The 27,210-nt window shown below is 39.8% G+C and overlaps 2 protein-coding genes across 8 annotated transcripts; one reads left to right on the plus strand and one right to left on the minus strand.

The window, feature by feature from the left end:
* Positions 1-1,795: 1,795 nt before the first annotated feature.
* On the minus strand, positions 1,796-19,645 carry Tyw5 (tRNA-yW synthesizing protein 5). 7 transcript variants are annotated; one of them, XM_032901138.1, is made up of 9 exons: positions 19,295-19,400; positions 14,606-14,741; positions 10,497-10,566; positions 7,742-7,786; positions 7,386-7,410; positions 7,064-7,201; positions 5,243-5,330; positions 4,443-4,559; positions 1,796-2,313 (listed from the first exon to the last, which is right to left on the minus strand). In XM_032901138.1, exons 1-9 carry the CDS (start codon positions 19,370-19,372, stop codon positions 2,057-2,059), a joined length of 954 nt encoding a protein of 317 aa, XP_032757029.1. In that variant the 5' UTR covers positions 19,373-19,400; the 3' UTR covers positions 1,796-2,056. The 7 variants fall into 7 exon arrangements, with proteins under 7 accessions (XP_032757029.1, XP_032757023.1, XP_032757026.1 ...); XM_032901132.1 differs by lacking the exon at positions 7,386-7,410 and having other exon boundaries at positions 14,587-14,741; positions 19,295-19,645; XM_032901135.1 differs by lacking the exon at positions 7,386-7,410.
* Positions 19,359-27,210, plus strand: Maip1 (matrix AAA peptidase interacting protein 1). The gene is made up of 5 exons (XM_032901139.1): positions 19,359-20,138; positions 22,797-22,868; positions 23,241-23,367; positions 24,707-24,854; positions 26,960-27,210. The coding sequence occupies exons 1-5, from the start codon at positions 19,689-19,691 to the stop codon at positions 27,036-27,038; spliced, it is 876 nt and encodes a 291-aa protein (XP_032757030.1). The 5' UTR covers positions 19,359-19,688; the 3' UTR covers positions 27,039-27,210.

The raw sequence follows: 27,210 nt of genomic DNA on the forward strand, positions 1-27,210 counted from the left end.
GGTTGTGTACCTGGCAAAGTGCATTCTATGTGAGCAGTACATAGAATATGCATTGTACAAATGGCAGCAGTTTTTATGTAATGTAATTGAACAAATTCTATGCCAACTCAGAACTTTCTGACTCCTTGATTTCACATTTTGTATCATATTTTGCCATCATCTTCCCATTGACTAATACTTTAATTTGCATCCATGTCTGTATATGTTAAGCATCACATTGTTTTGCTGGGAGAAAATTATTTGTTAAGCCCTGAATCAGCTGAAAAAATGGGGTATAATGACTAATATGGTCACTGCCACTGTAATCTCGGTTTCTGTAGCAGAACCAAATTCTGTTCTTGCTTAACCAGAACCATCTGTGCAACCCAGGATGGTTAGATCATTCCTAAAATTCATTCAATAAAAAATTTCAAGTCCAGTGACTTACATTAATGTATATTCATTTGGCCTTAAAGTAAGATTTAAAGAAATGTGACCAGGAGGATTGTCTTAAAACTTGTCAAAGAATTCGCTGCAGTGCTACAGTCCACTACAAGCCGAGTTAACAAGTTTGAGAAGAAATACAGAGTAACTAGCACCACCCATATGTGTTTGTTCTTAAGTGGCTTTTGTAGTGTTGTATCAATTATATTTTCAAGATTTGGTTCAGATTTTAACTTTTCTACATGATCCTCGCTTTTGGTATGGCGTCTGAACCGTTAGCCATGCTAGGTAAGTGCTCTGTCACTGTTCCCAGCCCTCTATGTGACTCTGGTGGATTTACTCAAAGCTAACTAAATACTGTATGAACTAAGGACTTCCAACTCTTTCCTGAGAGAAAAATCATTAAATAAGTGCTGTATTCAGGCTGAAAAGTAAAGATTTAAAATAATCTGGTAATTTAATCTTTGTTTATCTCAATCATTTGTTTCATCTTCCATTTGCCTAGGATAGGTCAACTTTTTAATATACTTTTCCTTTCTTGTCTATTACCATTTCCTTTGAATGCCTGAAATTAATTCAACTCTAAACAGGGCATGATTTACTACTACCTTCAAGAGTAAATACTGCCTCTGTAATTAAAATGTATTAAATTGACGGCCTTAGATTACTTTTGATGGACACATGTTCAGTAAGGTCAGTTCTTCAATGGCACTGAGTGAATGAGGTACAGGGACACACGCACATGCACACACTGCTTACTGTCTTCAAAAATTACATTAGTGGGATTTCTCATCTTTAAAAGAAATATCGGAAAAACTAGAAATACCATAGAAATATTTGAAGGGAATACTTCAAAAAAGGCTAGCATCAAATGAGATTTCCATTGGGTAAGTCCCAGAACTCATGATCTATCACAGTATCTAATTTACTTATTCTTGGTCCTGATAATTCAAAGCACCCTGTTTTCTTAAATATCTAAACTTAACCATTCTGCTCTCTCAATACACTTCCTGTACCTCAAGGAAGAGCAACCCACTCCTATGTGTAATTTTATAGCCTGTGATAACAACAGACTGACTCATTGATGGGCAGGAGAAGACATTCAAAGCATTAAGGCTAAGGGAATTCTGGAAAGCTGCTTCATGTGAGACAGTGCCCGTGGATCCCAGCCAGTCTCCTCCACCGCATACAAATGAAGACACACAAGGCCCCAGCTGCTACTGGCAATCATCCCATGACCACGAGGGCAGCTAGATCTAGGATGATGCCAATCCTGTGGTGGAAAGACAGTAGGGTGGGGGTGGGGTGAACAAGGTTTTGGTGGTATCACTAAATCACTGGAAAAAACAAGAAGGCCACTCCATCAGCAGACTTTTATGTAGTGTGACTCAATAGATTAGTTTTATTAACTCTGAATTTTATTTATTTATATCTTAGAGCTAAAGAACAGTCCTGCTAAGCATTTTCAATCTATACCACGTAGAAATCAGATGTACATTCCTTTTATACTATAAATCTCAGCCTTCTCTTTCCTATTTTAAAAAGCATCTTTAAATTTTATATTTTGTTATAGTTTTCAAATACTTGAGCTGCTTTTTTTTATTTTTAAATTTTGCTACATTTAGTTTATTTTTCACTCAGAGTTCTTGCTGTAGGCTTTGTCTTGAATACGTAAGACCATTTGGCGCGCATAGAAGTCCCTGTATTCCTCTGGTAACTCAGCCAGTGTTTTCAAAGCTCTGTCCAAGATCTGCATGGCTCTGGATGCTGCCACAGGATCTTTGTTGCCATAGGTGTCTGTTGTGTCATAGCATTCCGATGGAAGGTGCTTCCAGAAGACATTCACCCCCACTCCAAACTCTTCAGAAACTACATTATGGAACCATAAAGCTGCAGAAAGTTTAAAAAAAAAAAGTTAAAAATAAAACCTACAGTTTAAAAAAAAACAAATGTCAGTGAAATATCACAAGTTGCATAAAGCCAGTCTGTAGCAAGCTCCCGTCGCTTGCATACTCCCGGCTTTCTAGTCACTCACTTATCATCTGCCAGCTCCCTCAGTGTCAGGAGCACAGGCCTTGTTCCCAAAACGCCTGAGGAATTGTCATTTTCCCATCTAGCTCGAAAGACATAAGAAAGTTGTATTTGCTTTGAGATTCACAGATTCAGGGCAGTCTTTTGTGTTCCATGTTTGCACTTCCTGATTTATACAACCACATCAGAACATGGAACATTTTGTACACAGGACATTTTAATTATTTAAAAACTATGCCTGTCCCTTGTGACTCGATACAGTACTGGGTCTCAACAGTTGCTGTTCCAGTGGCAATCTGGTTCCTCACTTGGGCAGCATGCACCACTGCTTCGGTTTTTATATTTTTTAAGGTACTTAGATCCATTTCAGCTCCTGTACCATGATTATGAAAAACTACAGCAGCTCCTTTGCTAGTAGTGGTGATAAAGAAACTGGATCACATTATTGAGCTGGTTTTTCATTTTCACTAGAAAGTTTACTGTTTTCAACTAACATTTTCAAAATGGACGTGCTAGAAGAATATTAAAGAACACCTCAATGTAACAGATGGAATGCTAACCATGCCAAGAAATGGTTAGTCTGGTGAAAGGAGGGTTTAAATCGTAGAGACATACATTCTAAGGGTGCTCATGGAGAAACAATACTTTTACTAATAAAAGTAATCTTACAACAGTTTTGGTTTTAATTATAAGGTCTTTCAGAATCTTCTTTCACATGTTAACATAACAGAACAAGCTAACATTCTGATAATTAAATCTAAAGATGGGAATCTTGGTTTTATATTAAAATTCATGCAAATATTTAACCTACAAAAACTAAATGCAGAGTAAGAGAAAACTACATAGCTCAAATCATGTTCTAAAGAAAGGAAAACCAGAACTTTAATGTACAGAACAGCAATAGACTTAGATAACGGCGTTGTTGCTGTCTAGAGTACAGTAGTAGGTCAATGCACCACGGTTGTGAGTCAGCTGTATGGAGTGCTGCTCTTTGGGGAATATAAAACTTAGCAAGAACATGGCTCCTTATGCTCAAGGAATTTACAATCTAACCAAGTATGACACCTGATTTTTACTGTTTATGGATGTTTCAAAAGTTAATTCTACCACTGAAGAAAGGTATCAACAGTTTAGGACAACAAATGTATTGATTACAGCAAATAGAATTACGTAAGTAAAATTGGGCAATAAATCCCATTACTTTTGGTCTTTATAATCTTCAATTATTCACTTTAAGTATTAATTATAAATATTAACCATATCATCATAGTTACTAACATGGAAATTTTATGAGCATCTAATGTGTATTTATCGAACACAGAAACTATACAGAAAAAAATTTCAGATGTTGATATATCTTTTATAAATGGTCTATATACTTTGGAAATAAAATAATTTTTAAAAAACAACCAGGTAACAATCTTTTCTCAGGGGCTGGAGAGATGGCTCAGAGGTTAAGAGCACTGACTGCTCTTCCAGAGGTCCTGAGTTCAAATCCCAGCAACAACATGGTGGCTCACAACCACCTGAAATGGGATTCAATGCCCTCTTCTGGTGTGTGTGAGGACAGCTATGGTGTACTCATACATAAAATAAATTAAAAAACAAAACAAAACAAAAAACCCCAATCTTTTCTCAGATATGATATTCATGTTTTTAGTAAAGTAACTCACAATTATCTTAACAAGTTATGGATTGCTTTACAAGAGGAATCTATTATGAGAAAGCATGTAGTTGTGTGAATGACAGACGGAATGGCCTACTTCACCCCTACACTAACGGTACAGCCTATTGCTAAGGGCGTATAAACTTGCATAAGTTTACTGCTCTGAAGACTATGGGCAGCTGTGATGCAATGTACCTGCATGTCTAGACACACGCACACGCACACACACACACACACACACGCACACGCACACACACACACGCACATGCACACGCACACACACACACGCACACAATACATTAGTGTGGTTTAGAAACCTTACCAGGAATGAACAGGACATCACCAGCTTCAAGGGAACATTCATACCTCCTTGCCTTAGGAAAGAGTGGGTATTTATCCAGGTCTGGGCTGTCGATATTCAGCACTTCTGATTTAGAACCTGAAAGTCACCAAGAGAGATCACATAGGTTGAACCAAGTCCACATTTTAGAAAGCAATCACAAATATAAACTTGAAACTTAGTTCTTTTCAATTACTGTATTCACACTGTAAGAATTAATTATTCTTCTGGAACCTAAGATAATTTTCAATGACCATTCTTTAAATATGACAACTGATATGCGTCATCTATGCAATGCTGTAAAATAATCTGAAAAGTGTGTGTGTGTGTGTGCGTGCGTGTGTGTATGTGTGTGTGTGTGTGTGTGTGTGTGTGTGTGCGCGTGTTTGTGTGTGTGGCTTTTTTGTTGCTGACATAGCTTCTTGCATATCCCAAGCTGACCTTAAACTGTATGCAGCTCATCAAGGACTGGCCTTGAACTTCTGATCCTGCTTTGTTTTGTTTTGTTTTGACACATGGTTTCTCTGTGTAGCCAGGGAGGTCCTGAAACTCACTCTGTAGCCCGGGCTACTCGGAGATCCGCTAGCCTCAGCCTCCTCGGTGCTGGGATTTCGGGAGTGCGCCACTACACCTGGCCTTGAAAACTCCTTCACACCTCCTATCAGTCACTGCACACACCAACGGAAATACAGTACATTCCAGAAGACGTATCCTACAACATGGTCTTGCTATATTATTTAAAAATAACTGAATAAACTCTAGAAACATAAACTAAATCATACCTGATAAATATAAATATTGTGCATCCCGAGGATTGAACAGTGTAATTCGCTTCTTTCCTGTCACTTGTATTAAAAAGTTATCCATTACCTAAAGATCAATAAGGAGCTGTGTAAGCAGTATCCAAAAATCAATTCAATGACATTCTAAAGAGTTAACTTCAAACCCTATTTTTTCTTTATTTTGGGGTGTGTGTGGGATTTTCACAGGATCTCACTATGTTGCCCACACTGACCTTCTGATACTCAGTCCTCAGCTTGTGAGCCCCTGGGATCACAGACCTGAGTCACTACACGTTACTTAAACTCTATTCCTTCATGAGATCTGACTTACACAAACCTCTTACAGTCATAATTCAAACCAAAACAAAACATTTTTATTCGACATACAAGTGTCTTTATTGAAGACATCCCTCCCATGTTAAGAAACATGTGAAGGACCAGTGAATCAGGAAAACCAGAAGTGGAAATACAGTGTAAGTACACCTGAGGCTGCTTTTGGTTGATATTTATCTTACTAAGTTGTTGAGGAAGGCCTTGGGTCTAACGGAAAGCACTAACACAACTACTATTAAACACTGCATATGCATCACCCACAGCATGGTCATGGAAACTGTGGTTATAAGACTATTTGCAAAGGACTACACAATCAGGCAAATTTCCATAGTAGGCTTTTCAAGGAATAACGGTTAACTTTCCCTCTCTTGGTATAAATTGTGCAAATGTTAAAAGGCAGAGGTACATGACTCAGTTGAAGAATTAAGGCATACACTGAAGGAAGGAATGAGTGAGTGATCATTCATGGATCGTAAGTACTGACACCAGCAAACCTTCACTCTGTAATCATAACCTCCGTTACTCTGAATTCTTTTTAAGAAAAGCATTATATTTATTGTAATTCATTGTCAAAGGAGATACTCCGACCTTAAAGTATAATCTATCTATAAGGCTAAAAATCTATGAAGCACATCATCTTGTCACCAATCATTCCAATACAACTTTGAAAATATGCTAAGACTCATGTCTCTCATCTAATGATGGCTATGCTGCAGTCCCCTGGAAGTTTTAGAATGTACCAGAAGATTCACATGCATGGCATCACAGTTTGGCATGTTGTCACACTCCTAGACTCCTGCCAGTTGGGAGGCAGAGAAAAAAGGGTCTAAAGTCAAGTCGCCAGGGGTTCCATTTCAAAATACCACAGGCTCAGAAAAGGACTGCTCACTGCATTAGCATCTTGTTTCTCCGGCTGCCAACACCAAACTGCACATACCACCGTCTAAAACTTGCTTATTACATTTACATGTATATTTCAGCAAATAAAACCATAAGAACACAGAATCAAAGACTGCACATCCTGCTCATATACAAGTCAGCCAACATCTGATATTCTCAAAAGATATATCCTAAGACCTCCAGATACCTCAAACTCTTATCCTTGCAAATCCCTCCCCACAAGCTCTACCTTCTCCTAAATATATGCCTGGGGCAGCCAGTCACCTGTTTCATTAAGACACTTTGTATCACATTGCTTTGCTTTTCTACATCCCCCTACTAACCCCAGTGACCCCTTTCACAGGCCAAAACCATAACTCCATTTTATCTACGATTTCTTATGTTTGCAATGATGTAAGAACCACACCACTGAGAGCATGTAAGAAACTAGGCTTTGCCCTCAGCCAACTCCACATTACTACTGCCCCTCTTCTTCTCAGCCAATGACACTGTACAGACCTACAAACTAGCCAATAAAGCTCAAACTATGAACATTAGACCCGTAAGAGCGACAGACTTCTGAGCCTTCACATTCCTTATGTAACATACATCATAGTGAGTCCAGAGCTGCAATCCAGGTGAGCTAATTCGAAAAACACTGGAAAAGAACTGTTCCTCTCTGAAGAACATTGGAAAGGTAATATCTTCTCCTAATGACGGAAACTGCTGCCTGATGTCTGCAATATCCTGAATTGACAGACAGACATACAAAAGTACTTGATTAGTATCTGCAAAGAATTTCATAATAAACACAACACAGGCATAAGATCAATGTAAGCCACCCGCACGTCGAGTAATAAGGACAAAGAGGCAGTCTTCATTCCGTGCTTTAAAGCCCGATGATGGCAAAAGCCCAGCAGGAACACCCAACCTTCCCAGTGGAGTAGTTCTTCCTACTTTCAGCAAGACTCATCTATTTTTTTCTTAATAACTGGCCTCTGAATACACATAAAGGCTCACCTAATAAATGTTCAGCACTTTCAGTTATGTCATTAGCTGAACTACCTAATCTGTCAATGCTTAGCAGTAGGGAGTCTTTCTGTGTGAAATTAGGTGACTCTAAGATTCTACAGTTCTGAGTAACTAAATATCAGTGTTTAAAGATTTCTCATTCAGGGGCACAGATTATCAAAAGAAACAGATGACAATGAAACGGGTTACATGTAAATGATAATGTGATATGCTCACCGACATTTTAAGTGACTGCTTCAAATCCACAACTCTTACCTTCCTCGGGTCTTCTCCAAGTGACCGTAAGTAGTATCTCTCATCCTTAAACACAGCAAAGAAAATACTATCAGCATTCGTTAAAAAAATAAAAAGAAATAAGGGAGTAAATCTTAACATATGATTTAATTAAATTATATTAAAAGTTCAATTACCTTACCCTTTCTGTTGATGCTCCCTGGTGGCCACATAAAGAAATGTCTTTATATGTTGCTCAAAACTAGATCCACAAAACAACAAATAAAAAAATCCTAACGGCAACATAAGCACTCCTGAAGCTCCTGGTTAACAGATACTTCAACTTACATGGTTTTACCATTTGATAATAATGAGTGCACCAATAAACTTGATACAATATAAATGAGGTAAATAAAAACCTTATCCTTTAGCACATTAAACCAGGAGACTGCATTGTGTCAGACTGTGTCTATCCCCAGTAACCTGCCTTCTCACACCAGACCTTCTGAACAGTCAGCTCATGCATGACTCAAGAATGCACCATTGTATAAAAGCACAATTATGTAAGTAGTTTCAAAAGTTATCATTTATACTTCTGACTACCTGAGTAGCTAAATAAGAGAACCGATTATAAAATAGTCACTGTAGGGCTAGAGCCTATGTTCCCAGCATCTGCGGCACCCTGGATTCTCAGCACCATGAACAACAAAACCACCCCTGCTGTCTGTGTACATTTCTTAGAAGAACAGAGGACTGAGATCAAGGAGTTCAAGTACAGGCACAATCCAATGGAAGAATTCTGCATTCCAGAAGTCAATGCAGACTGTACTGCATAAACCTCAAGGTATATCTCATTGAACTTTATAAATCTACAATCATAAGTTAACAATTTAGCTGTTTTCATATTTTTAGTGCCACAATGAAATAATTCTTTAAATAAGCTTCAAAGTATGTTGTTCGAAATTTGAATTGTCATTTAGCAGACATATTGCTCAGTTCATCAAGAAAGAGCTCTTGCTTATTTGAAAAGAATGCATTTAGCTTGGGGCTGCCAGCCGTCAATGTCTTCATGTTCACCTCAGCATCTGACCCAAGGTTACATCGCTCACATAGCGTAGACCCAAGCAATAATCAAAGAAGATGGTAAGAGGTCTAAAAGCTGCCACCTCTGCAGGACTCTTCTGGTGGATAGTCTTTGTTCAGGGTGTCACAGGGAACTGGTAAACTGCCAGCTGTGTACAGTTGTGTTTGATGGTTCTCCACCACACACCAGAGCACACACCCCACCCAAGTCCTCTCTAGCTTCCTCTTCCTTCGTCCCACAGGCATTACTCCCTGATGTTCTGAGACCATTCCAGTGTCACTTTCCTTATGACTTAAGTGAGAATCATGTTATTCTATGTACACTCCTTAATTTTTAAACTTAACCTTTTAGTTTGTCTCTGATTCTTTTAAGACACATTCATGGCTATTTAAATCTATGCTGTTCATTAACTTTTGAAGGGAAAATGAATCCTTAAAAGTCAGTACTGAGGAACTAACCAAGGCTGGTTTTAAGAGACACTCTAATCATGGTCAGGCTGGAAGTCCACCCTCTGTGTTTCTTCTCAAGATGGCTGTCTACCTTGTTTGCTGAGACAGCTCACCAATTTGGCTATGCTGGTGGGTCAGTGAGCTCCAGGATCCTCTTGTCTCTCAAGAGGATTAGTCCCCGGCACTGAAATCACTCTAAGTATGTACCAGGATGCCCAGCTTCTTTACAGAGGTGTGGGGATCACACTTACATCCTCGTGCTTACCAACTAAGGGATTGCTCCAGCTCTAACGTAAGTTAAAACTGCGCTTATGTGCATGCTTTAATTAAGGCCCCAATTAAGATATTTAAATGCATAATTACTCAGAACTACACTATAATGTAAAATCCTGCTTTAATCTTAAACAAATGTTACACAGATAAAAGAAACGGCTGGTAACAATAAGCTGTGGACATTTTAATGTAAGATATGGAATGGAAGCTTTCTATTAACATTTTAATTTTTTCAGAGAAAGTAGGATTAATGATGGGTAGTTTCTGTGTCAGGCACACTGCTAAGTATAGATTATTTTATTTGCTTAGTCCTTACAAAAACCTTATGAAATAAGTAGTTTTTAATCTTCATGTAAAGATAAGTATATTTAAGAAAAAAATAATTTGGCCAAGGTTTGAGAGTTAATAAATAGCAGAGCTACAGCTTGAAAAATAGCCAGCCAAAGTTGAAGAATGGCTATCACACTGGGAGGCAGAGGCAGGCAGATCTGAGTTCGAGGCCAGCCTGCTCTCCAGAGTGAGTTCTAGGATAGTCAGGGGAACCCTGTCTCAAACAACAAACAAACAAACAAACAAAAAACCCCAAAGAATGGCTATTAGGGATTAGAGCTCTGGGACATCATCATTTTGTAGAAAACAACCTACTGGTCCTTTACAAAGAAGTCCATTGAGGGACAGCTCAATGGATAAGGTGCTTGCTGTGTAAACACAAGGCTGGGTTCAATACCCATCACCGATGTAAAAACAGCTCTATGTGGCAGTGTGTACTTATAAGTTCAGTACTGAGGACAAAGGCAGGCGATACCCTGGAGCGTACTGATTTTAGCTAGACTTCCAAGTTCCAAAAGGCCTTTCCTCATAAAAAATAAGGTAGAGAGTGACTGATACCAACCTCTGACCCCCACACTCATGCACACACTTATAAAACCCATTTTCTATATGGCTTTGATGATTTCTAAAAAAAAAAAAAAAAAAAAAAAAAACAAAATACCTGTGAAATGAAGAACTCTTTATGTGTTTCTTCGGCCGCTCTCTGGACCAGCTTGTTAAAAGGTAAAGTTCTGAAATACACATAACAGAACCCTTAGATGTCAAAGTAGCACACCCACTAGTAATTCATTCACTTTGTACAAAGGCTTGGTAGAGTTGAGTGTCACATGCTTTGAAAAATTTAGTTTTTAGTATAATCCACGTGGACGGAATTCTGAATAGTCAAAACTCATTTAGCAGTATATAAATTTGGCCTGTTACCTGAATTTTTAGACTTAAAGATTTTAAATATATGGCACAAATGGACCTTTAAGGTCTTGTATCCTCTGTTCAAGTTACTAAGCGCGATGCTTCCACAGTGTCAGGCTACTCTGGAATCACACGCACTAGAGCTGGAGAGAGGGCTCAGTGTTTAAGAGCACTTGCTGCTCTTGAGAATGACGTGCTCTTAGTCCCCAACTCCCACACGCACGGCTCACAACTGTCCGTAACTCCCATTTCAGAGGACCCGGTGCCCTTTTCTGGACTCCTTGGGCACCAGACACACAGGCAGTGCACTTACTGCAGGGCACATACATGCAAGCAACCCATCCCCGCAACATCCCATACACGCAAGCAACCCATCCCCGCAACATCCCATACACACAAGCAACCCATCCCCGCAACATCCAAGTTTAAAATTAAAATCCAGACTCTGGGGCTCTGCCTGGCCCTTGTCTGGAAGTGTCGTGGGCAAAAAAGTCTTGAAAATGGGACAAGCTACTAGTCTCACCCACAAGATACTAGGGAAGACATTCCCACTGCTCACTCCTGCCTCTGGGCTCCACCCCAGCACAGAAGGCAGGGATGCTGCTCCCACCCTCCTGCTCTACCTGCCATCATAGCTTCTAGAGAAAATGGCTAGACAGTTAAGGAATGATGTTTGTTTCCAGTATACCATACTCTTCAAGTTAAGAGTTATCTTTGCTTCAGTTGTCCTAGCACTTTCCAGAACTAAAAAGTCTTCCTAGATGTAGATTAGCAGTAGAGGGCTTCTTAGCTATCACCAGATTCTGGCTTCTAACCCTATTACCAATTAATTAATTAATTAATTAATTAATTTTTTAAAAATTGCAAAACCATGTCCCAGTCATGAAGATAGTACTATATCAATAGCAAGACAAAGAAGTCCTCAAAAGTTTGTCCTCCAATACCCCACTGAAAATCTGTCGGTCTCATTACCAAGTATGTGTATAGGGATATGAGGTGGAAGAGCTGGCTTGCATATGCTTGGCCCAGGGAGTGGCACTATTAGGATGTGTAACCTTGTTGGAGGAACGTCACTGTGGGGGTGGGCTTAGAGACCCTCCTCCTAGCTACATGGGAGCCAGTTTTCTCCTGTTTGCCTTCCGACCAAGATGTAGAACTCTCAACTCCTCCAGCGCCATGCCTGCCTGGATGCTACCATGCTTCCTGCCTTGATGATAATGAGCTGAATGTGTAAGGCAGCTCCAATTACATGTTGTCCTTATAAGAGTTACCTTGGTCATGGTGTCTATTCACAGTAATGGAAACCCGAAGACAGCTATAAACTATATCATCTATGAGATGATGACTTGGGCTAACTTACGTTTCCTAGTATTGTTTTCCTAGAAACATTCTAGAAAAAGATGAAGGTTTGATGTCAGCTATGACACCAGATAATGCTGTTTACAAGAATGTGGTTTTCCTGTATACAGTGTATCAAAATGCCACTTAAAGAAATTTATAAGCTATTGTGATCTATTTCAAGCCACTGGTTTTAGGGAACACTTATCTAAGCTGGGGCATGTTTCAGTGCTACCTCCATAGTCTTGTTCTATTAGGACTAAGTTATGTCTGCTTGGCTAAAAATAACTTGGATCTACAGAATTCACTGATAACATTCTGCTAATGAGAGGCTTCCAGCCTCTCATTCTTCTGAAAAGCTAAGAGACTTTTCTGTCATACTGTGGAGTATGGTCTTGTAAGTGTGAATATCAATCTAAATTGAAGCTATTACTGGGAGTGGTGTAGAGTGAGCACTCCAGAAAGGGCTCTGATATTTCCTGTCTCCTACTACAAAGCAATCTTACTTGGCATTCTCCTATTCAATGCTTCCTACGGAAAGCCTCACTATACACACACTTACCATCCTTGCCAAAGCCTCCTTTAAGATCTGGGGAGGTTAATGTGGCCCATAGCTACCTGTGTAATTACTACCTGTAGTAAGCACCCCCTTACTAGGGAGAAGAAAGGAATGCTTGTAACAGCTTTTCCACAAAAGCTAGGCTGACAAATGACCCTGCATCCAGAGAAGCAGAACCTTAGTTTGTCCACAACCTTGTCCCTACAACTGTTGGGAAGTTCCCCAGTCTTAGGCTCTGTGTACCCCATAATGCTCTAAGCAAGAGGATCTTCTATTAGTGTCTTTTCTTAGGACCAGCAAGACGCAGAACAGTGAGATTATCAAAAGAGGGTTTCCATGGTTTCTGTGACAGGCAAATTTGAATACACCCTGGGTTTTATCATTTTAAACTATATGGTCTTAGACAAATCATTTAATTTTAATTAAAAAAAAGTGTTACATATATTTATTTGTGTGTAAGGAGGAGGATGTGGACAGGTACGTTCACACCATGACGCACTCGTACATGCGTGTGTGCCTGCGTGCCTGTGTCTGTGTGTGCCTGTGTCTGTGTGTGTGTATGTGTGTCTGTGTCTGTGTGTGTGTGAGATAGGACAACTTGGCTTGGAGGAGGTGGTTCTTATTACCATGTGTCCATAACATAACAAACTTAGGTCATCAAAGCTGTAACATGCACTTTATCCCCTGAGCCCCAAGTTACTTTTTTTAAACCTTCATTTTTCTCATCTATAAAATCATCACAGGCAATGTCTGTATTTACCACCTTATATTTTAAATGGAAAAAACCCAACACATCTACTTTTTTCCTTGCACAAAAATAACTGTTCATGTTTCTAGTAGCTCTAGTGAAAGGCTTTGAAGAAGCTGGAATAGAAACTATTACATTATGTATGTGTTCAGAAAGCAAGTTTTGAAAAGTTTAAGACATAAGAAAACATCAAACCCATTCAGGACGAAGTTCCAGTACCCACTGTTCCAGCATTAGACTAGGAAAATAAGTAATATTAACCACAGGCTGAGGAACACTCATAGCTCCAGTACTTTTTTCCACCTTTTTGATTAAATTAAAAGTACCAAGCTCTTACCCTTGGAAAAACTTATGGCAGTTAAATTCAATCTGTGGCCTGTGAAGTATCCCAGAGCTACACTGGTGACTAGTACTGAGAAACAGAAGTGCTGTGGCAACTGCCGCACAGGCTTGGAAAGTACTGATGAGAGGCGATGGCCCCAGGGCAAACTAGTTAGCTCATCTCTAAACTGAAACCCTCTGAAATAACAGGCTCTTCTCAATAGATTTAATTTACTGGGAACTGCACATGCTCAGAATGTGAACACTGTTTTTTAACCTAACATTTTTAATGAATTGCATGGGAATAAATAGCACATGAAATTTACAAGTTCAGCAAGCAATTTTCCCGTCATAGACGACAGGGTATCAAACAAGCATGAAAGATGTTATCAGCATGTGAGGTCATTTCATCAGGAGAAGACTCAGCATGGGTTTTAAATGCTACTAAACCATAAAAGTGTATACCAAATCTACGCTGTCCTCTGCTTTCTGAGAGGTAGAAAGCAGTGACAGGCTTTGAGAACACGTCCTGTGCTCGGTAATGGCAGCAGAAACGGGTCAGTAAAGATGGGGTAACACAGCACTCAACTTCACAGGCGACCTGACCTCAAGAATGGAAGTTCTCTGTCCCATGACTCCACAGAACACAAGGGTGCACCCTATATTTAAAAAATAAACCTGTGGAAAATGTCTCTGTACAATTATGTAAACTCAGAATTCTTGTCTTTTAAGCCACTCATTAAAAAGAAGTAAGTTATTCCACGATTACATAAACTAGAGATGAAATGCAGCACAGTCTTTATATGATGATGTAAAAGTGTTTTTAAAGATTTGAAAAGTGAGTTGTATCCGCAGAGTAACCACAGAAGAAAATACCTATAGACAAAGTTCTTACTAATGAAGTCCATCTGTGCGACTGCAGCGACGTGAATCTTCACCTCTTTCGTCCCTCCGACTTGACTCAGGTAATCCACTGTCCATTTGCTTGTGCAAGATCCTAAGTCGAGTCCTTCCAACACAAGAGGCTTTCTCTGTAATGAACATGAAAATCACAGCAACTGTGAAAACCAGCACTCCACAAGTGCTGCCTTGGCATCTAGGGTCTGGCTTTCGTCTCAGCCTAAGATGTCCAACGTACAGCATCTATAGTTTGTGCTATTACCAAGCTATGTAGATAACCTACATAGACACCTAGAACAAACTGACGAACAGGAAAACAAAACAGCCTCATCAACAGATAAATTCAAACACTCAAGTACTTTCACATTACTTATGGCAAAAAAATAATTAAAATTTACCGTATTTTTGTAATTTTTAATTGTGATATCATTTTAACTTTCTAAGAAATGCAAGAACCTAAGTATTTCCCATGACCTCTCTACTTGACTCCCCAACTTTCCAATAGCACTCCATTTGCGTTATCACTACTCACAAACTCATTGTATAAAGATAGACATGTTATTAAACCTAATTTTTCTGGACCTTTTCAAAGTTAAATTGTTAACATCATGTCCTCTCAGCTCCAAGACTTAAGTATATCTTCTGAAAACAAAGCTATTCTCTTACAGAGCAACAATCAAAGTTGTATTTCACACTGACATATTATTATGTAACATACCAGGTGCATCTGAATTTCACTAATTATCCCAATAATTTCTGTAGAGTTCTTTCCCTGACCCAGAATCCAGGCTGAGATGCACATCAGATCAGTGAGCACAGCTCTTTCCATGTGGAATGGCACGTCAGCCTTCTTTGTCTTCTATGACCTTAATATATTTGAGCACACAAGCCAATTATTTTGTTGAATGCCCTTGGATTTGGGTTTATCTAGTTTCTTCATGATTAGATTTTGGGTTATGCAATTTGAGTAAGGAATGTTCTACAGAAGGAATGGGTGTAGAACTCCCAGGACACATCAGGTGGCACATGATACTCTGCCCCAACATCTACTCAAATCTCTCAGCCTCCAGCTTTACTGATATCATTTTAATGCTCAAATTATTGCAGATTTGAGCAGAAGGCTGTTTTTTTTTTGTATGTGTGACTTTTCAAACTAAATACTTCTTTACTTTATAGCAAAATAAGATGATCCAGTTATCTTTCTTATTTCCCTGCCCAGCCTTGCAAACCATCATTTAAGAAAACTCTGGTTTCTTTTCCCTGGGAATGTTCCTTCTGACACTTTAATGTATGAATATAATGTATTTTTATTATATTCATCTACCCTCCAGGAGCTATTTTAGTGCTATGTCATAACTTCTGCCTTCTCAATACTAAAACCAAAAGACATGTACTGGCATATTCAAATTCTAGATATGCAATTACATACTTATCTCTAACCATATATGTACTGTATGTGCATATACATAAATGGAATGCATTATGAATAATACATATGCCAAGGTTAAATCTAGCCTTTATTGTATCTTTTCAAATTTTTTGTTCAACAGTAAAAAAAACTTATTTCTCACCATCAATATTTAATCATCTGCAAAATTCTAGAATTTCCAGAAAACACTAGACCACCAAGCTAGAAACACAAGTCTTATAACTAGAATTGTTTTCAGTCCTTTTCACCGTTAGACTGAAGACACACAATTAGAGTATTATTTTAAAAGAAATATAGGTTACTTTTCCACTCCACAAGTCCAGACAGGCTTGCTTGTTGTTTATTTTTTTTACTTTCAGGTTGTTTTTAAATCATTTCTCACTTCTGTTGAATTCTGTTTGAGACAGTCTCACTATGTAGCCCTGCCTAGCCTAGAACTCATTATGTAGACCAAGATGGCCACAAGAATCACAGAAATCCAACTGCCTCTTCCTAAGTCCCTCTTTGCTTTTCCTGTATTACTCTAGACTGTAAAATATTCCCTCAGGGCCAGCCATCTTACCACATTCTCATACTTACTCACCCTTTAGGGACAGTCAGTTAACTTCCTAAGTACAATTCCTGTATTTTTTCTTTCGAAGTACCCCAAACACAAGTTTGCTTTTTTCTTCTTAAAAAACAAAAACCCCTATGTTTTCTTTTTACAAGTTTAAAACATATACTTTGAGATTTATTGCTATCAGTTCCCACATGTTATTCTTTTTTATAGCTTATATATCAAGGAATGAGCAATAATTTATCTAATTACAATAATAGAGTCCTGTAGATATTGTCATATATTTAAAGAAATATCTGCAAAGTAAATCTTAAATATGAAATTTCTATAAACCCAGTGGGAGACACACACACACACACACACACACACACACAACACACAACACACACGGAAGTAGGAGAGATTCATTGACAAGGGCTGCCATGGGAGAGGGCGGGGATGAGAGTGAGTGATGGGAGTGAAAAATGAGTAAAATTCATTATTTTCATGTATGAAACTGTCCATGAATTAAAAATCACTCAGTTATAAAGTAAACATGTAGTTTGTAAGTTGTACCAAGAGTCAAATCACAGTATAAACCAGTTGGCTGCTATTTCAATACACCCTCACCAAGAGCGAATCAAAGCTTCCTGACCTCAGGCAACATAAATGATTAAAAATTACTATCTCAGTACAGGAGTGAATGATATGACGAATGATGAAAAACTACTGTGTTTTTCTATTCATTTGTTTTGTTTTATTTCCAACAGACTGCAACTGAGGTAAGACAGAAAGACAGGGAAAATTAAGGCCATCGGAAGGAAAGGTCCTCACCCTGAAGTCTGACATCCCTCTCCAGTTGAGAGGTAAAAATTCATTCAGCACAACTAGTCAGGATGTAACTGCACATGCCTTTAATCCCAGGACTCAGGAGGCAGAGGAAGGTGGGTCTCTGTGAGTTTGAGACCAGCCTGATCTACACAGATCTAAGTAACAGGATCTAAGTAACAGGACAAGTAGGGCTACACAGAGAAACCCCTGTGGAGGAGGAGGAGGAGGGAGGAGGAGGAGGAGGGGGGGAGGGGGAGGGGAGGGGGAGGGGAGGGGGGGAGGAGGGGAGGAGGAGGGGAGGGGAGGAGGGAGAAGGAAGGAGAGGAGGAGGAGAAGAAGGAGGGAAAGGAGGAAGGGAGGAGGAGAAAGAGGAGGAAGAGAGGAGAAGGAGGAGGAGGGGAGAAGAGGAGGAGGGGAGAAGGAGGGAGGAGGAGGGGAGAAGGAGAAGGAGGAGAAGGAGGAGAAGGAGAAGGAGGAGAAGGAGGAGAAGGAGAAGGAGGAGAAGGAGAAGAAGGAGAAGAAGGAGAAGAAGAAGAAGAAGAAGAAGAAGAAGAAGAAGAAGAAGAAGAAGAAGAAGAAGAAGAAGAAGAAGAAGAAGAAGAAGAAGAAGAAGAAGAAGAAGAAGAAGAAGAAGAAGAAGAAGAAGAAGAAGAAGAAGAAGAAGAAGAAGAAATAATAATCATGTCTAAGGCCAAAGCATATGTGACGGGGTACGACTTATCCCCTTTCCTTTAGACCAGTTATTTTCTAGCATTCTGATGAGCAAGATTAAAACTCCCCTAGCAGTAAAAGACTTGTCTTTTTATATTTGGGGTTTTTTTTTGTTTTTGTTCCTTGTTTGTTTTTGAGACAAGATTTCTCCGTGTAGCCCTGGTTGTCCTGGGACTTGTTCTATAGACCAGGTTGGCCTGGAACTCTGATCTGCCTGCCTCTGCCTCCTGAATAGTGGGATTAAAAGCACGTGCCACCAACACCCTGTAAAAAGACAGATCTTAACCTCCTTGTGCAACATTAGTGAACCATGGCTTTAGTGGATCAAACTACAGTATTAGCCCAAAATTTCTATTAAAGCATGAACTTAAAAGTTCTTAATAAAGTTAAACTCCGCTTTATACTGACTCGATAAGAAATTCTTCTAGTGTCGTCAGACATCTTGTCTTCTGAAAGGAACACCTCGGCTCCTCCCGCAGCATAGTGTAGCTGTTTCTACAGATCCCTCCCTACTACCGCTAACATGCTGAGAGGTTTGTTATTCTGAAGCTTGGACTTTCTTGAAAAGTCCTGGGAGCAAACTTTTTTTCTTTTTTAAAATCTAACTACTTTCTGATACTTTTTTTCTTTAAAAAAAAACAAAACAAAAAAAAAAACTAAAGGGCTTGTTAAGCCTTAATTATGATCCAGGTTTAAATCACAGAATGGACTGTACCAGAGGAAACGTACGGGAAGATTCTCATTGTTGTAATCCTTTAGACTGAAATACTGAGCTTCAAAAATCTGGTATCTCGAAATAGTTAGGGGCAGTAAGGACCAAGAGAAGGGCGAGGGATCCTGAACTCAACTTAAGGAAACTTCATAGAAAAGAAGCCCGCGAGGCTAGAAAAGCCGCATGCGTCTCAATAAGACTCCCGCCAAGTCCGACCTCTCAGTGAGCTTTGGTAAAATGCTTCATGCCGCCCAGCTTTCTCAAGTCATCCTGCTCCCCAAAAATATGGGACCGTTTTCTCCAGGGTTTTTAATTCCCGAGCCGGTCTACAGGTCCCTTCCGCTCTCTTCCCTGGCAGCAAGCCTCGGGTCCTTTCCCCGCGAACGTCTCTGGGTTGCAAGAGGGCAGATGGGCGGCCAGAAGGTTTCGGGGTGTCTCCCCGTTTTCCTGCGGTGGGCCTCCTCACCTGCGGGTAAAGATGCTCCATGAACTGTTCCCGCGTGACGCCCCGAAGCCGGGGTACCGGAAGACGCTGTTCGGCCATGGTGGCTCAGGCTAGTTTTCCCAGGTCTCGGAATTTGGACGAGTTCGTCCACGCGTGATTTCCCCCGTAAACACCACCTCGGAAGAAAAGGTCCGCGAAGGTGACTGACCCCAGAGGGCGGCTGGTTCGAAGCGAGCGGCGGGGAGCCCAAGGGTCTCGGCCTGGACCGAGTGCGAACACAGTGGAGATGGGAGGACTCACCAGAGGTGGCAGCAGCTAGGCGGCCTTGGCTCCACTTCTCCAACAACGGCGAACAGGTTTCCCTCCGGCCTGCTTTCGGTACTGCACAGGCATGCACAGGTGAAAGGTCACAAACATGGCGCTGGCCGCCCGTCTCCTACCTCTTCCCCTGCTTTCTTGGTCGCTGCCCGGCCGGGCCACCAGACTCAGGACTCTCGGTACCACCGAGGTGAAGCTGACGCTCAATGAATTTTGCTGTCTGTGCCGCCGTCGCCTGGGCTCAAGCGCGGCTCCGATCCCTCGCTGTACTTGGGCCTGGGCAAGCCCGGCGATGCGTTCCTGGGGCCCCCGAAGGCCCCTTCTCGGCCGGGCAGAACATCCTCCAGCCCTCGCTTCTTTACCCGCTAGTCCCAGTCGCAGTTACAGCACCGAGGAGCAGCCCCAGCAACGCCAGAGAACCAGAATGATCATTCTGGGATTTTCCAATCCCATCAACTGGGTCCGGACTCGAATTTACGCCTTCCTTATCTGGGCCTATTTCGACAAAGAGTTCAGTATCGCTGAGTTCTCTGAAGGGGCAAAGCAGGTTTGTTCGCCTCCCTAACTGACCTCTCTGCCTCGTGCACTCAAAGCTTACGTGCTCAAGTGTTTAGCCATGAAGTTTCTCCATTGCGATCCATGTTATCCAACGGTGGTAGTGACTTAGACATTGAATCTTTCAGTCACTTCTTGAATTTAATAAGCTTCTACGTGTGTTCGCATGGTCGTCAAGGAGGAGGGGTTCATTTAAGAAACTAGGGTGAAGGCCTAACAAAGCCTGTTTGTTCCTCCCACTTTAAAACTAGTTCATCCTTTTTCTGGGTATGATTTTTTTCAGAATTAGAAAATTAGAGAAGATAGTGCCTGACACACATAGTAGGCACTTCATAAGTATTTGTTAAATAAATTGAATGGATGAAATTATGGTGAGGAAAAGATAACATTGCCAAAGTAATATCATTTCAGGTACAAAGGCAGAACTTCCTACCAGCTGTTTGACAGGGCTGTATTGCTTTCCTCATCCTCCACCTATATATTCTGTCAAGGAAAAGAGTTTGCTGAGGCTATTGGTCTGCTAAGTCTAGCACACTGGTGATTCCTAGCTCTGACTTTGCCCATCGTGACTTTTCTGAAGGGCAAGCGATGTTACCTGACAATGGGCACTTTGAATCCCGAGATCATTTACAGAGTTTAGGTGTACATGTGTTCCTTTTTAGGATAGAAGGCTATTTTCATTTTCCCTTCAATTTTTCTAGTTTGTCAATCCCTAGCATTTCAGAACTATTGATTAATACAAAGGTAGAAGCCATAGTTTATTTCCCAGTTCATACTGCCATAGACCATCAAGCATAATAATTTAACAGTATTAACTATATGCTGGTATTTATAATTTTACTCCTGACTTATTCAGATTTTCCCCAGTTCCTAGCCATTTATACCCAGCTCATGTAGTTGTAAATGAGTTTTCAACTTCGTGTAATCAGGGTCAGTACTAACTCCTGTTTCCTTGCATCAATTCTTGGCTAATATATATGCTTGCACAAAAATAAAAGTGAGCAAGCTTGAGTGATACCGCCTACCTCAGTATCACGATGAAAGGTTGGACACCGAGAGGTAAATTAGTGTGACCCTACTACTTACTCTACAGTGTCCACGCGTGGGTCTACTTCCCCACTATAACCACACTAGTTCAGGGATGGAAATCATCATATAACATCAAGCTGAATGGGCCTCTTATTCAGTCCTTGTTAAGACATGATGAACCCAAGTTCTACAAAGGTTAAACTTGGTGTGCTAGTAACCACACTGTCTGAAGGTGGTCTTGGTGCTAGAAAGATGACTCAATGGCTACAGAACATCTTTCAGAGATCCTAAGTTCGATTTCTAGCACCCACAAGGTACCTCATAACTAACTATAATTTGAGAGGATCTTACTAGGGTAACCTCATTATGATTCATTATGACATTTTAGGGCAATTTGCTCAGATACGATCTTGACCACACAAACTAGAGATGAGGTTTCTGTATAATGGTCATAGTTCCTATCGTCCGGATTATCACTCATGCCGTGTGTGAGAATTTACCGAACATACAAGATCCCTGACCCTGAGTGTCTCTGTAGTGTTCAGGGAGATCTTGAATCCGTTTGGATATGTGCGTGTTCTCAGAAGTCACCTGCATTGGATTGTAGTAGTTTGCTAGGGCTATCGTAGAGGGGGCTCAGACTGAACAGCTTAAACAAAAGCGTTCCGATAGCTACATATGAGATGCTTTGCTTTCTCCTGAGGCCACTACATTGTTTGTGTCTGGCATCTGTACACAGTGATACACTAACCACCTCTTTTAAAAATCACTTCTTTAAAGGTATTGTCTCCAAATGGTATCACATCCCAAGGTCTTAGAGTTTAGGGCTTCAACATGAACATGGCAGAGAGACAGTTCAACTAGTAATAATTTGCAGAGTTCTCTGTCTCACGTGCTCTCTTTTCTTCAGCCAGTATTCAGGTTTCAGCTACTTCCTTTAGGGAGCCCTCTGTGGTCCTCCAAGATTAGAGTAGATGGTTCTCTGTATGCTTTTTATAGCTTGTATTCTTGAACTTGTTGGCCAACTTGTCTTCTCTCAGCCAGCTTAAAGCTCCGAAATACAAGAGGGATTTGAATGTACCAGCTTTTTTCTCATTGCTGAATTGGAGAATTGTGGTTTCTCGTCCCTCTCCTTAAAATAAGACCTCAGATCTCAGGTTGAGATTCACTGTCTTAGATTATAAACTCTTTCTTTTTTCTCCCACTTCTAAACTTAATATATATCTTAGAAAGGTTCTGTCTATAATCCAGATCTCCAGACTGCAAATACAATCTAGATTCTAAAGCATCTTACTTTCTAATTGCTGTCTGTAAATGATTAAAAGGTATGTCATAGTATAATACAAGGTAATTTTTTATTGAGGTATCTAGTCATTTCCCAAGACCTAGAAATTGATTCATAATTTGTAGTCAGCTCATTTGCAGCTGTATGTGCAGCCAAGCCATCTGAGAAGTCAGTCAACTTAAAGGTAGTCATGTCGGATATTGTTGTAATAGTTGTAGCTATCATGTTTACCATAAAGCAGTTCTTGCTACACTAGCCATTTAACTATGGATGCTGTATGCTATTTTATGTGATGTTTTGAAATAACTGTCATCTTTACCCTCCTGTTTTTTCAAGGCTTTTGCTTATGTATCCAAGTTGCTGTCACAGTGTAAATTTGATCTATTGGAAGAACTTGTAGCCAAAGAGGTAAAGTGTTCTTTTAATTTAAAAAGTCTATGATTCTTGCAATAGAATGATACATGCATGGTTTCCCTTCTGCTTTCAAACAGTACATATGCCAGCAAAGAGTGTCTGTCCTCAATGGTACTTTGGGTCATAAAAGTTGGAATGACTCCTGCCACTTAATGCCACAGATAGGCAAATGTTGTGCTTTCCAGTTGTTTTTATGTGCACTGTTAGGAATTACCTAGTTGAATAACTAGATGCCTTTTAGTTTTGTTTCCGAGAATGAGTAGATGAAATATTTTAAAAATAAGTCTTGAAAAATTCCATAATAAACATCACTTTTTAAAATACTTTAAAAACCGAGCGAGTAAACTGCTTCTTTTCCCAACTCAGGTGCTGCAGGTATTAAAAGAAAAGGTTGCTTCATTGTCTGATAACCATAAGAATGCACTTGCTGCAGACATAGATGATATTGTCTACACATCAACAGGCGACATCTCTATTTACTATGATGAGAAAGGTAACGGTGGCCAAGGCAACTTTACATGACCAATAATTGTTCAAATAAACCAAAGCTGTGAGTACCACAGGACAGAGGACTTCAAATGTCTGTATCCTTTCATAGCCTGTATCACTTGGCTAGTTTGCAAAACCAACCTAGTATACATAATAAATAAAAATATGAATATGGAAAATTACCATATTTTATTTGCTGATTACAGACCTAACTGGAAGAGTTGATGCCTAGTAGTAGATTCTGGCTAGATCTCTACCTGGTTACTGTTTACTGTGCAGCAGGGAAATCCAGGGGCAGGTGTGGTGCTTAGGCCTTTAATCTCAGCAGAAGCAGGAGGATCTCTGGGTTCAAGACTGACTAGGATTACATAGAGACCCTATCTGGAAAAAAGAAAAAGAAAAAAATCCTTACATATGTTGATGAAAATGGGTTGTTCAGGACGGCTCCTCCCATGTCTTAAATAAAAATATTAATGTTTCAGATTTCCTAAAGTGTAGGAAACATGACCTTTTTACATTTCTAGCTGCATATTATATGGAAGGAATAAAGTATAAAAGAAAGCCAAAACAGAAATGCAGATAAAGACATAAAAGAATAAAGATTCTAAAACTCCAGGTGGAGTTAGGTAGTAATGGTAAAGTTGGAAGGAACTTTGGTGGTTATATGGTTCTTTTCCTTTTCCAGGGCATCAATTTTTCAATAGCACACCTGAAAGCTCATTGATCAATCATACCATCTATAGATTTTTGTATGCACATTACAAGGCAGGCACACAGGAGAAATAGCCTCTGCTTATATCCTTAAGGCAGTGACAGTAGAGGACTTGTAATAATTTCACATGCAAGTTAATTTGAAGTATTTGGGAAGGTGTCTTGGATGATAATTTCTTCTTCGTTAACATTTCAAATTCCACCTTAGCACCATGGTTATTAACTGAGTTACACAGACATTATGAGACTTAAGGCGCACCCGAGAAAGTGAAGGACAAAGGCCTTCCTTTAACGTAGGGGCAAAAATGTAGATGTGGCTTCTTTGTTCACCAGGTGTTGCCTTAAGGTTGTTTTAATTTTAGAAAATGGTGTAAGCTCAGGATAATCATGAGGTACACTTAGTAAAGAACATGTTCAATACAATAGTAGATTGGTTACTGAGCTACGAAGCGGGTAGAAGCCCTAAGAGAGTTTTCCGTAATGAAAGCAGCGTGACTTCATATATTTTAAGTTACCCTGGAGTGTGCAGAAAGACTGGTCCGCAGCAACTTACTGCCTATTTCTGATTTTGTTTTGGACGTGTGGCTGATAGATTATTCTGATTTTGCGAATGTGTGTGTTTTCTCTCTAAGGAAGGAAGTTCGTTAACATCCTGATGTGCTTTTGGTATCTGACTAGTGCCAACATCCCCAGTGAGTCTTTAAGTGGAGCCAATGTGTTCCAGGTGAAGCTGGGGGATCAGAGCGTGGAGACTAAACAGCTGCTCAGTGCGAGTTATGAGTAAGTGTGACTGCGTATCTCATTTCCTTTGTCAAAGAGGGGAAGCTAAAGAGAGTTTTAGGACTAACAGAATTGAAATTTGGCAAGTTATTTATGAAGAGAAAAGTCATAAAGACACACTGAATAAGAAACAGGATTGTTAAAATTTAAATGAGGTAGTACTTCTGCTGGGTGCAGCGATGACTCGGACTTTTCACCCTCCCCCTCAGGAGGGAGAAACAGGTAGATCTGTGACTCCAAAGCTAGTCTGGTCTCCACAGTGAGTTCCAGCCCAGCCAAGCTACACAGTGAGTTCCAGCCCAGCCAGGCTACACAGTGATACTGTGTTTCAGAAGGGGAATTAAAAACCACCCACAGTCAGCCCTTCAAACAACTGTTGCTTTTGCCGGTGGCTCACTGCTCTGTGAGTTGTGGAAGTTTAGCTCAGTGGCTTCCTCTGCCTAACCTGGCATCAGGGACAAGAGATTCATTCCCACGGTGGCTTCATCTGTCATATGTGGCATCTCTTTCTCTAGAACCTTTGCAGCTTGGCTCGTAGCCTTCGTTTAACTTGTGACACCATTTGCCTGGTACTGGTTGCCAAGAACTTGGAAACCGATGAGTGTGTAAAGAGAGCTAAAGCAATGTTATTTTGCTGTAGTTTGCTGTCAGAAAACTCACAGGATTTGTACAATTTAAAGGGCATCTAGATATACCTTAGTCTCTATTTTGAAGAACAATAAATAGCACTAAGTAGCAATAAAGGTCACATTGCAGAGATGTGCACGAGGGATGAAACATAAGGTGTCCCCATCTTTGAAATTTCCAACCTGCCATAGTTGTCATAAGACATTTATCCATAACCTTTCATATTCTACACACTCCAGTCAGATGCAGAATTGAAGGGACACTGCCTGCTCTTAAAGAAATTAAAAATGGGAGGGATTTTTGGAAAGGTGAACAGCAGTAAAACAAGTCAGTGGAGACAACTCTTTAAGAGAATAACTACTGTTATTTGCCAGCCATATACAAATTTGCTTTAAAGTAACAAAACAAATGCTGAACATGTTCTAAGGGAAAAACTTCTTCTGTTTTACTGAGTTACAAAGTTCCTGAGTTCATTGTTTTCACTTGTCTAAAGGTTTCTTGTTTGTGTGCTAGGGTTTTTTGGTTAGTTTGTTTTGAGACAGGGTCTTCTTCTATTCCTGACTAGTTCAGACCTTACTATATAAACCAGACTGATCTACAACTAACAAAGATCCACCTGTCTCTGTCTCCCGAGTGCTGGGATTAAAGTAATATGCCACCATGCCTGGCCTGAGAAATGTTTTGTTGTTGTTTTGCTTTTATGTTTCGATTGTAATCCAAAATTTCTCTAGATAGTAAATACTTACTCAATTTAAATATATTAGTTGCCTCTTTTAAAATATGTTTATAATTAAGATTTATATCATTGGTACTAGGTTTGTCTCTTAATATTCCTGATATGACCAGAGTGGCTCAAACTACTGAGATTGGAGATTGGGGAGATGGGAAGATTCAAATTCAGCTCCCAAGCTGTAATCTAGCTTCAGGGAGAATAATGAGTGCACATGTACAAACACACACACACACACACACACACACACACACACACACACACACACACACACACACACTTAAAAATGAAATCTTTTTTAAAATCCTGTCCTCTAAAGAGTGATTTAATATATAAGAACTGAACCAAATCCCATTATTTTTCATTAAATTGGTAACTGATTTGTTAAACCGACTTTCCTGAATGTTTGTTTATATCTTTAAAGTGCTGTTTGTATTGCCAGAGTCCAGTTATTTCTGTTCATATTAGGCATGAACTTTAAGTAAGTATTTAATAATAAGATCCAAATTTCTTTCGGGGGCTATTGGGTGTTGAAATAGATCAGACCATTAAAAGTGCTAGAGGTAACAGTGTACTTGAACATTTGTTGTATTGTTCTGATTAAATTAAAAGAGCAAACATTTTAATTTTGACTTACCATTAATCATTGAATTAGCTTCTTGTTGATACTGTTTTTAATTCATACTTGCCAGTTGTAGTCTGAGAATATTTGAGTTGATGGAAATCATGGTATTTATGTTCTTCCTAGATTTCAGAGGGAATTTACACAAGGAGTAAAGCCTGACTGGACTATTGCACGGATTGAGCACTCAAAGTTACTAGAATAATCTTTCTTGGAAAAAAAATCAAGGCGTGAACTCTTAATAATTGCTGTGAAAAACTAAGGAAGACAAGTTTCTGGATGATTTGCTTTTAACTTAATTAAGTCTGTGGATTACTTTTGTATTATTTGGAAATACTCAGTATACTGACCTAATACAATAAAGCATTTTCCACAGA

This window comes from Rattus rattus, chromosome 4 (genome assembly GCF_011064425.1).
Source record: "Rattus rattus isolate New Zealand chromosome 4, Rrattus_CSIRO_v1, whole genome shotgun sequence".
Taxonomy (NCBI): domain Eukaryota; kingdom Metazoa; phylum Chordata; class Mammalia; order Rodentia; family Muridae; genus Rattus; species Rattus rattus.